This window comes from Gekko japonicus, unplaced genomic scaffold (assembly GCF_001447785.1).
Source record: "Gekko japonicus isolate JY-2015 unplaced genomic scaffold, Gekko_japonicus_V1.1 scaffold208, whole genome shotgun sequence".
Lineage (NCBI taxonomy): Eukaryota > Metazoa > Chordata > Lepidosauria > Squamata > Gekkonidae > Gekko > Gekko japonicus.
In genome coordinates, this window is record NW_015173680.1 from 1555050 (window position 1) to 1566719 (window position 11670).

The window sequence follows — 11670 nt, forward strand, 5'->3', positions numbered from 1 at the left end:
CCAGATGAAGACAGCCACAGGAGTGAAGGAGATGGTGGCAGGAACAGTGTGGACTGAGGCAGTGCCAGATGGGGGCCAGTGCTGACCCCCAATGAGTGAACAGAAGATCAGGAAGAGGCCTGGAGGGAGGGTGTGGCTCTGGACCACTTCCATGGGATGAGGCTGATTGGCTACTGCTGCTGCCACTGGGGTAGAGGGCACCCCCTTGGAATTATGTTGGGTGTGGGAGTGCCCATGAGAGGGTGGGGCAGGTCAAGAAGCTAGGATGGGCTTCAAAAGAGGAAGTCTGGGGGAACCTGGAGGAGCAGAGCGAGGTGTGGCTGAGTCAGGGTGGCCAGAGCTGGGAAGTAAAGTAATTCCAGGGACGGAGTACAACATGGACCCTTGCACATGCAGCTTCAAAAGACTGATTAAAAATTGTTTCCACAACCTGGTTGGGACTAAGCTTGCAGCAGGGTAAGATGGACCCGCCCCATGCCTGCTGCACTTTCTGCTACTCCAGCTAGCCCACTTACAGTGATCCAAAAAAAAGTTTTAATAAAAATATATTATCAAGGATTGAATTCTATATTTTTGTCTACACTTGGTCATATGCCTTCACTTAACCCACATCTTTTAACTCGCATAAAAATAATGTCTGAAACTGATACAAAACCACTGCTCAGGCACATGGTGAGCAGCATGACTCGCGGCATGTTCTTGTGACCTCTGTGGGAAACGCCACTGTGCCCAGCTGGCCCTAGGAAGGCACTGATGGCTACAGCCGATGTGCTCATCTAGTGATGACGTGGCCGGATGACCCACCTCCTCAGGTTGTCTGTACAAATCACAACCTGCCTCACGGGATCCAAGCAACAAGGCAAAGCTGCTGCCAGCCCCTGAACCTGGCGTTTAACACGGGCTACAGGTGGAACCAGGGCTGCATCCAACTCCCACTGGATGTTGTGCTCTCATGGCACTACAGAAATCATTTGCCACTGGACTGTCTTTTCCGCCACAGGTGAACCCAGCTGTAAATAACTGCTGGCACAATGGAAGTGCAACATCCCAAGGACATGAGGATGGAGCCTGAATGAAAAAATCCTTATCATTCACATTCCTGTGCTGCATTCCTCTGATGCCAAGACTGCCCCAGAGTCCTGCACCAACTCACCAATGTTCTTGTTCTTGATGGTGACTCTGGGCCTCTCCAAGCTCAGAAGTTGCTGAAGGCTGGAAACCATCTTGTCCATGTTGTCCACAACTGTCATGGGTCCACCGATGATCTGGGGAAGCAGGAAAACAGCTGGAAGGGGCCTCGATGGCAGCAGAAAGACCACATCTGCCCCGGCATCTTCCCATACCCACCAACCCCTCAGTGCTCCTCTTTTTACCGGTTGGATCTCAGACCACTCCTTGGCGTTTTGCTCCTCCAGAATTATCCCAGCGATGTCCACGTAGTGCTGGCCCAGCTGCTCCAGCATTGCTAGCTGCTTTGGCTCCTCGGTGACTTCAAAGTCAGAGACCTTTCTCAGCAATTGGAAGACGCCCAGGAGAGCAGCTGTGTCCAGAGTGGGTGGCTCGGCCTCCGTCAGGACTGCCTCCACAACCCCCAGGAATTCAGTGGCTGCTGAGAGATTCAGGCCCTGAGCCTCTGCCTGGAAGCTGCTTTCGGGAATCTGTGGCAGGACAAAGAGTCCAAAACTAGAAAAGTGGGGCTAAATGGGGAGAGGCAGAGGTGGTGTGCTGCTGCAGCACTCAGTGCCCCTCTCTAAATTCTGCATCTGGGTATAAATGTATGCCATTTAAGGAAATCTGTATGAACTCATTATTTTGCTTCCAAGACCAATAGTGCAATCCTAAACAGAATTACACACTTCTCATCCTGGCCCGTAGCTACAGGCCAGCCCCACAAGGTTTTTTTGAGAAGATTTTTTTGAGAAGAATGGGGGGTTCGCATGGACCCCCACTTCTTCTCAAAAGCATTTCAAGGGATACTTTAAATGCTTTTGAGAAGAGGCAAGGGATGGCAAACGCCCCTCTTGCAAGATTTAAAGGACCCTCCAGCTGATTGGTGGGCGACGTACTCACTGCTGATCAGCTGAAGGGCCCTTTAAATCTTGCAGGAGGGGAGGGAGAGGGGTGGCTGCCAGCGGTCGGGCTTGGGGGCGGATTGGAGCTGACATAAAAATAATGGCAGCTCTACCAGAAAAATGTTTGCCCCACAAGCCATAAAATCCTGGCTACAGGCCAGTTCTAATACCAATGACCACAGTAGATTTAGAAGGGTTTAACCATGTTTAGGATTGCACTGTTAGAATTTGGACGTTTTGGCTGGCAGTGAGAGGCTTGCACATTAAAGAAAGGGGCAGCGGGAGGCATCCATCAAGAAAAGAGAACAGAAAACAGAGCAGTGGGGAAGTTATGCAAAGGGACGTGGCTAGCATTGGGCGCACAGGAGGACACCCCCGTCCCAATTTCACAATGCCCCTCAAGCCTCCTTGTTATTTTAATTTTTTTTCTTCTGCTGCTGCGCTGCACCGGTTGAAGTGCCGTTTCCATCGTCGGATAAGCCCCACCCAGCAGGGGGAAGGGACTGGAGGCCTTGGGGCCTTGCCGAATCTTGTTATTTTAACTTTTCTTCTTCTTCTGCCATGCCACGCTGCACTGGCTGAAGCGTGGTTTCCACAGCTGGATAAGCTGGCAATGGCTGCCGTGGGGTTGGCACAGCAGCTCCTCCTCCTCAGAGCTCCTTGCTTCCAGGGCCGGGGCTAGCAAGTTGCTTCCTGGTTTTTTCCTGCTGTGCCACACTGATCTGCCACACCTCATCGGATAAGCAGGCATTCTTTTTTCTCCCCCGCCCTTCCTCCATCCAGTGCTCCCCAACACCAAAAATCATCTAGCTATGGGGCCGCCCTAGCCTGAGTACTCTATCAAACATTCTGCCCAGCCCAGCTTGGGATTTCATCAGAAGGTTTTGTACACTATGAAGGCTGGACATTTGTTTTGCCGTGGTATAATTCTGTTCTCAAAACGTCAAGTAGCATGCAGGGCACTGCCAGACAAACTCTAAGATTCCTCCCATTCAGCCTGAGGGATCAGGCCACTGCTTGAAGCCCAGATGTACTTTTAGCCCACAACTGCTCCCTCAACGTCTGACTGGGCCAGAACTAGGTTTCCAACCCCCACCATGAACCCCAGACTGCCCTGGCTTCTCCAGTAACACCTCCTTGTGCTCCCCACTGTTTATTTCCTTAATTTATGATACCCAGCTTTCCTCCTCACTGGGGACTGAAAGCAACTTACATAATTTCCTCTGTTTTATCCTCACAACAATCCTGAGAGGTAGGTTAGGCTGAGTTTGTGTTACTGGCCCACGGTCATCTAAGCAAGCATCCATGGCAGAGTGGGCACTCAAACCTGCGGCTCTGAGATCCTAGTCCAGCCCTCCAGTCACTAGTAATCTGAAAGCCAGTTGAATCCGACTTTAGGGGGTGGTGCTCTTCCAAGCCGAAGAGTCAGCGCTGTCTGAAGATATTTCCGTGGTCATGTGGCCGGCATGACTAAACGCCGAGGGGCATGGAATGCTGTTACCTTCCCACTGAAGCAGTACCTATTTATTTACTTGCAATTTCTTGCTTTCGAACTGCTAGGTTGGCAGGAGCGGGGGCCAGAGACGGGAGCTCACTCCGTCACGCGGCACTCAGGTCTCAAACTGCTGAACTACTGCCCTTCCAGTCTGTAGCTCAGCATCGTAACCTCTGAGCCGCCGCAGCCCATACCCTCCAGTCACTACACCACATCGCATTATCTCTCTTGTGCTACAGTGTCCACAGTGTGAAGCACAGGAGCTATCAATTTTTGGAGGCAGAAATCCACAAAAGCTCAAGTGGTGTTGTGCTTGATGTCAAACTAGGAGATCTAAGTTCAGAACAGCCCTGAAAGGTCTTCTGGGTGTCCCTGAGCCAGTTACTCTCTCTCTCAGCCTACCCTACCTCACAGGGTGGAGGCAGAAGAACCACGCATGCCTCCCCGAACTCCCTGCAGGATGAGCAGGACAAAAATGCATATATTTATACATAGTTTTTTTATGGTAAGCCTTGGCATACTGCTCTGATACGCCCGCCACCTGCTGCCAAACTTTGGATTCGAGATATTTTAAGTACATGTGAAGATCTTTCCTCTGACTGAGACTGGGCAATCTGTAAAATGGATCTTCCTTGCAGTTTTTTAAACTGAGGCAGTATTTGATTGCAGTTGTGTCATGGGGGAGGGTTTTTAATCCCCTCTGTCATTCTCACAATCTGTCCCCCCACCGTGGGCACTGTTATAAGCGATTCATAAAGGAACCTGTATGTATCCCAGTGAGGCAAAGAGCAGAACCAGGCAAGTTACCAGAAAAAAACATGAGGAAGAGAAATAAGAAATGGACAGTGAGGTGGGTAGTTGACACTCACCACTGTGGCATTTGCCCGCCTGTTAACTTGAGCTACAAACAAATGGTTGGAGTTTGACTGTGTTTCCTTCAGCTGGTAATAAAGATCTGAGAAGGAAAATGCAACAGGGAAAATTTAGTGTGCTTGGGATGATGCTGACCAAAGAAGGACACAAGGAAGATACAATCAACTGAGGCCAATTCAGACAACTCTTTAGGCATGGCAGGAAAGGAAGCAAAGCACTCTGGGTTATCTCTCAGGTCATGGAAACACATCATTCCAGTGAATGGAAAAATCAAAAGATATTGTTGGAAGTGAAGGATTGTGCAATGTCTCTTTGTACCAAACACACCAGCATTCCAGAGGGGGAAGTGGAGCTAGTAAGATGGGACAGGCTGGCTTCCTCTGTATCCGTCCTCCTGGCCTCTTTTTTTTACCCAGAATGCTTGTCTGAGGGATTTCCTTCCTTCTGGCTGTTTCCTTCTCTTCATATCTTTGTGTTGCTAGGGTTCCCACCTCCCAGGTGGGGCCTGGTGATCTCCCAGAATGACAACTGACCTCTATGGCGTACAGAAAAAGCTAAGAGGAGAGCTGTGCTTCCTTACCCGCAGTGCTAGGAGGCAGCTGAGCCGGGACCCCTGCATAAAACGTAATATCTATCAAAGTAGACAGAACAAAACAGCCATACCTTTTCTGTAGTGGCAGACAAAGGGCAATGGCTGCAGGCAAGAGGCATAAGCAAAGACTCCAGGGGCAACTCTGAAGACACGGCATTCCTCTACAGGCCCTGTAAGAGCAAGCAAACATGAACCACGGATTTGTACAAGAGCAAGCAATAGCCTTACAGGAATTTTGCCTACCCCTATGGGCAGAGTGCCCATACTGACCCTTCACTATTCACCACGCATCCAGGAACAGTCAGTCATGATAACTTGTCCTCTCAAAGGTTCCAACTGGCTAAGTAACTTCCTGTCTGTGAGCTACCCCATGCCTACATACTATTGGCTGTGCTACTGTGATGTCATGAAGTGTTCATGAACATTCCAGTTCCTGAAAGTAACAGGAACCTGTTGTAACTGCATGACAGTAAGCAGTTCAGCTTCTGAGAGGGTGTGAGGCTGCGTGAAACAGGAGAGAACTGACGTGGTGCCCAGTAATCGGAAGCACTGTGTTCTCTTGGCAGGAATGTAAGGGATATGTTCAGGAACGCCAACTAGGGAGGGAGGCTGAGAAAGAACGGCATCCACACTGTTACATATTGAGTCTAAGTTATCCCTCAAGGTGTACCTGGAACTGGTTGAGCTTGTTACTCTAAAACAATACCTCACCAGGAGTTATTTCCCCCATACCTTGCATTTCATTCCCACCATTTTTGTACCACTGCTCCGATGAGTGAGTGTGGGGGGTAGACTGCGGAAGTGAAAGTTGCCTCCCATGGCCAGGCAACAGGTAAGCCCAATGGACTCTATTATCTGTTGAGTACTGCTCAAGGTGGCTTACAAGTAAAAACAGTACTATGAAATAATAAATAATTCAAAAATTATTAATAAAAAAAACCAATCCACAAAAAATAAGCTGGGGAATAAAAAAGCATAAAACGATCCAGCACCCTAAAAATATCATCAAACAGGCCTCAGACAGAAGCAGACCATAAAAGAGCCAAAAAGATAACCCCCATTGTTAAAATCCTGGGTAAGAAGAAATGTTTCTAGCCCTGTACCATCAACATCCCATTACTTGTGAGGTACTATTTACTTCCTTTGGAAACTGTAAGCCATTGACTGAGGAAATTCAAAGAATACATTTTTGGCCATTATAGACGCCGAGAGTCTATATACCAACATCCTTCACAAAGACATACTATGGGCCACCAGTAACTTTATCCCTGATAAACTGTCACCTTGCTATCAGACTTTGTCCCTTCGTCTTATCCATAATTACTTTGGATTCAATCTATCAGGGCATTTTGTTGATGATTTAAAAGTCACTATTGCTTCTGCAGAAGAACTTCAAAGGCAGGTGCCAATGTGAAAAGGTTGAATTGAAGGTTCATTAAGAGATATTTCACACTACCTTCACCTGTCTTGAACAAAAATATGGGGCTGGATCCTATGACTTCCTTCTGCTAAGCTGGATTCTATTACTCTTTTTCATTGCGTATTCCTCCAACAAAGAATTACTTTTTTTGATAGCAAAAGGCTTCCTCTAATGAGGAAAAGCCTTTCTTTGTTGAAGGAAGCCTTTCTCTATTGGAAAACTTGGTGAAAGAGAGTCGCACAATACAACCCTTGGTATTTACAACTCTATACAGGAATTAACTATCTGAACAAAACCTAGGTGTTATAACTAGCCTAGTGTAATTAGTGAACAGTCCCTGTACTTTTCTTGATTAAATTTTGATATCCATGTAATTTTATACCTTGCATTTCATGGCCACTCGACTAGCCTGTTTCTTTCTCATCCTCCTACATAAAATGCTGACGTGGTAGAGATCCACTGCATCCGAAGAAATAAGCTCTCGTTCATGAAAACGTAGGCTACAATGCAAGTTTGTTAGTCATTAAGGTGTCACAAAACTACTGTTTATTTTTGAACACAGGTGGGCTAGAGGCTATTATCAGAGAACCTCTGACTGAAAAACTGCCAGTCCCAGCCACTGCCCAGGGGCAGGACACTTCCTTCCCCACACAGCTTCACTATAGACCAGCACAGTCAATCTACATCACACACGCAGAAAACGGGAGCACTGCAGAGAAGGCGCCTTCTCACTAGTAACCTTTGCTCAGCTTTCTTTCCTCTTAGGCTGCTTCCATATAGGGATTCCCCCCCCAAAAAAACCATGGAAAGCAGGAAGTCCCTATATCCTCTTAGGCTGCTTCCATATAGGGATTTCCCCCCAACCATGGAAAGCAGGAAGTCCCTAGATTAAGCAGTAGACAGCTACTAACTAGAGTTGCAACCCAAGTGAGCTTTACCTGGACAGGTGAGCTGCAGCATGGCCTGCTGGACGCTTTTTTCAACATCCAGGATGTCAGCCCTCCAGCCAAACACCAGCCCTTCCTCAACTGAGAAGCAGGAACGCACTTTCTCCATCTGCTCCCTGCTGAGGACCCTCCGCCAGACATGCAGGTCTGTGAGGTTGCCACTGAATGACTCTTTCTCCTTGAAGGCTCCACCCAGGGAATCCTGATCTTGCCCAATAATGAAAGTCCCATGGCCATAAATGGCCTGTGAAGCAGAGAGCCCCACAGCAGAGGCCTTTTCCTTCCCGTCGGCATAGACAGCCCACGTGCCATTGTGAAGCTGCCACGTGACACAGAAGTGGTGCCACTGTCTGTCACTGCGGAACACTGGCAGGTATGGAGAGTGATGTCCGTGAATGATGATGGCAAACCGGACAAAGCCATCTTCGTCAACGAAGCCACGCAACTGGAACTCATTGATGAAGGCTGGGACTGCGTACGAGAAGATGGTGGAAATCTCCACAGCCCCAGGGTCCCACTGGATGTGGGCACAGGCGCTCACAGCTGGCATCACCGGGAAATCCATCAGGACCTTCACAAACTTAGTGTCTGTTTTGTTCTTGAACACCAGGACAGGAGTGGAGTGAATTCCTGAAGAGTAGAGCAAGATGAAGAGTCGAAGGGGGAAGCACACAGAAGACTGGACATTCACAGACAGACATTAGTGCATTGTTTCAGATCTGAAAAAAGGTGCAACATGGATACATCGCATCACCCTTCAAAACTTCTGATGAACTGTGATGACCAGGAGGCCATTTTACCAGCATTCTAAGACACTTTCTTCTGCTGCTTCCTGTTATAAAGGAACAGCCTTCATGTTTGAAGACTCCTCAAGGCTCTTGGTGCAAGTAGCACCCTCTCTGCACCAGGGAGCTTCCAGTTAACAAAGTAGGCTCTCTTTTGCATGGTACACAGAGCTGGTTGTCTACCCAAGCATCCAAGGTGACCCCTTAAGGTGCTTTGCAGCATGGCTGAGGCTGGCAGCATGGGAAAAGATAGCAGGTGTGGCTAATGACCACTGTTGCCTCCTGAACCCATGCAGCCACTGGCCACACCGACAGCAAGCCCCTAAGGTACTGTTGCCTACTTCTGTACTGAACTCACAACAACGAAGGCATAAAGGTTCACCTGCCAACCCTGAAAAGTGTTACTACTTACGCCTCTGCTTGGGCCTCTGCAGGAACGCCTCCTCGTCATTTAACCAGAGGGTGTTTCGGATCTGGTGGGACTGCAGCTTTTTGCTGAGAGATGCCAACTCGCCATCCCAGGTCTCCAAGAGCAACTGAGCAAAACGCTGTTGGCAGAACCTGTCCGCATGCCACCAGTCCAAAGCTGTAGGCGCGTATTCATACACATGTTCCCGGGTCTCGATGATGAGCGGGACAGGACCTGGAGGAGGAAAGTGGGTGGAGTGGAGGAGCTCCTGAAGCCTCCATGCCACCTTAGCAAAGACTTTCCTTGGGTGAGCCTTGGACAGTGGCTCAAATGCAGTCCCTGGGGACAGGGGGACAGTGGGTGGCAGCAGGACATGACAGTGGTGACACATGAAGGTCATGCCCTTCGAGGGAGGCAGGAACGAGGCAGAAACTCAGCCTTTGCACCCCTAGTTTGTGCTGCTGTCCTTCCACAGCGCCCTCTTAGGGCTGGAAGTGCTGCATCTAGGGAGGATCCACCCCACTGTAGACACCCAGGGCAAGCACATTCAATCTTGTGGCAAAAGGAACATCCAACATGTCTGCCACACACAGGAGCTGAATTTTTACATTTCCATCTCAATTACAGACAACTGATTTACAGCCAAGGCAAGAATCATCCATCATGGGTACAGAAAAGGGGGAAAGGGACTGTGTTGAAGACAGCAGTTCTGTGTATCAGCTATTAAGCAAAATGAGGTTCTTTCCTCTCCTGTCCAGCAATATAAACTACTCAGTCCACTCAAGAGTAGACAATAGTGCTAAGCTAAATGGATTAATGGTTCAACTAGGTAGCAGGCAGCTGTGTGTATTCAGACAGACCAGGCATCTGCTCTGTTCTGGAGCCAAATATGGCTCAGTATGGAATCAAATATGGTTCTTAAAAAAAGAAAAGAAAAGCTAAGGTATATTGCTTTAAGCTAAGTTATATTGAAGGGGTGTCTGAGATGCTAGACTAACCAGTAAGTGAAGGGAATGACAGTAAAATGTTTTTATGAGACTAAAGGGCTTCTTAAAGATGTTTTAGAGAAAGGAAAACGATAGAAGTGAACAGTTACCAGTAACTCAAGTCCAGATCAGTGCAGATTTATGCCAGTGGACTAAACAATTGGACAAGTTATGAGATCCTGCAAGCGCCATTTTCTAATAAAGGACTCACAACAACCAGTGTTTGGGCTGCAGAAATGTATGGATTATTAATTAACATGTCAGTTATCAGTTAGTTATGTAAATGGACTCTCTTGTAGAAGCTGTTTGTTGATTGCATGCTCTGATTTCTTTTTTAAAGAAGTTTGGCTCTTCACAGACCCCTGAGAGAGACAGGATATTTCTTCCACCTACCATGCACATAAATACATAAAAGATCAAAACACTAACCTTTTGAAGTGTGATTTTCAGTTGGCACCGTGAAGCCTAAGATGTTTCTCGAAGGAAGGCCAACCTGTAAATGTCATATTTTGAGCGCAGCTCTTTCAAGTTATCAGTTTTTCTAGGTCTGTGAACTTCCTTCCAAGTCTATTTAGAAAGCATGGACTGAACTCCTTGGATTTTTATATCATTGGACAAGGACAGAGATGAGCCCTAGAAAATGCTCAGTAAAATGAAATTAATGCCTTAGTGCAAAGAACCTTTCAGTCACTATGCTGCAAATACAGCCAACCTCCATGTTTGTTAGACTCAGGATAACAGTATCCAGGACAAAGGGTGTTAAAGGTGTTCCTTTCCCTTAGAAATTAAGCATGGTATACACTTCATAAACACTACTAAGGCCCTTATTTTTCTGCACAAGTACCCAGGAAAGACCACAGTGGCTACCAGAGTACCTGCTTTGCATGCAGAAGACACTGTCCCAAGTATATCCAGTTAAAGGGTCTCAAGTAGCTTGATGTTACTCTTCTTGAGATCCCAGAGAATTCAAAAGACAATAGCAACCTGGACAGCCCAATGAATGGATTTGGTATAAAGCAGAATAATCATATATTATTGTGTTAAAATCATAGAGTCATATAATCATAGAGCTGGAAGGGACTTGCAGGGCCATCTAGTTCAACCCGCTGCACAATTCAGAACATTCACAAATATCTCCCCCCCCCACAACCCTCCAGTGACCACTGTTCCATGCCCAGGAGATAACAAAAAACCTCCAGGATCTCCAGCCAAATTGGCCTGGAGAAAAATTGCTCCCTAACCCCAAAGTGGCGATCAGCATTTCCCTAGGAGTGTAAGAAAGGACCACAAGCACTAAGCACTGATGCAACCCTTCCTACCCTCCTGTTAACAGATTAAACTCAAAATATTTCATTTTGCCCAGAAAGCTACAAACCCCAAAACAAAAAGTCTTAAAGAGTTCCTAAGAAATCTACAGTAGCTGAAAAACAACTGTCTAATGTTAAAGCAAACAGACTTGGGCCCCCTTTGAGAGAACAAAAGGCAAGTTGTAAGCAGGCTAATAGATCAAATTCAAACATTCAGAAAATTTACCAGAAAGCTAAGAAGCCAGTAGCCACATATCCTGTGTCTGCAGACCTCACTGATCAGTAGGCAAATGTCCATTCTCTGTGTGAACAAAAATATGTTATTCCCAGGACTTTACAAAACTTTACAAAAAAAACATGTTTGCAATACTTTTTACAAATTTAGAGGGAGAATCAAAGCAATGCAATCCAGGGGCGAGAGACACCAACCCTAGTCTGGAGGGGGCCCAAGCAACTCAGTCTCCAGAGGATATAATGTTTTCAAGGTAAGCAGGGTATTCATTGCAGACTTGGAAGAGCATTCACTTTTTGCAAGGGGCTCTAGCAACCCCTGCCTTGAACCTGGTCTCTTGCCTTCCTGTGCTTACATGGCTTGGCTCATTTGATCGAGCCATCTGAAATGATTGAAATATCCCTTCCAAAAGGGAGGAGAAGGAGAAGAAATTGGATTTGTACCCCACCCTTCCCTCAGAGTTTCAGAGCGGCTTACAATCTCCTTTCCCTTCCCCTCCCCACAACAGACACCCTGTGAGGTAGGTGGGGCTGAGAGAGCTCTCTCATGGAC

General features: G+C 47.3%; 1 protein-coding gene across 1 annotated transcript in view; it reads right to left on the reverse strand.

Moving 5' to 3' along the window:
- ADGRD2 (adhesion G protein-coupled receptor D2) overlaps nt 1-11184 on the reverse strand; it is a 57051-nt gene extending 45867 nt beyond the window's left edge. Inside the window, exons 1-8 of the mRNA XM_015423002.1 lie at nt 11113-11184; nt 10009-10072; nt 8597-8827; nt 7391-8029; nt 5104-5202; nt 4437-4522; nt 1374-1658; nt 1154-1265 (exon numbers count right to left, since the gene is read on the reverse strand). Of these exons, the coding sequence (XP_015278488.1) occupies nt 1154-1265; nt 1374-1658; nt 4437-4522; nt 5104-5202; nt 7391-8029; nt 8597-8827; nt 10009-10072; nt 11113-11184 (1588 nt within the window). The remainder of the gene's footprint in view (nt 1-1153; nt 1266-1373; nt 1659-4436; nt 4523-5103; nt 5203-7390; nt 8030-8596; nt 8828-10008; nt 10073-11112) is intronic.
- Nucleotides 11185-11670: the final 486 nt, after the last annotated feature.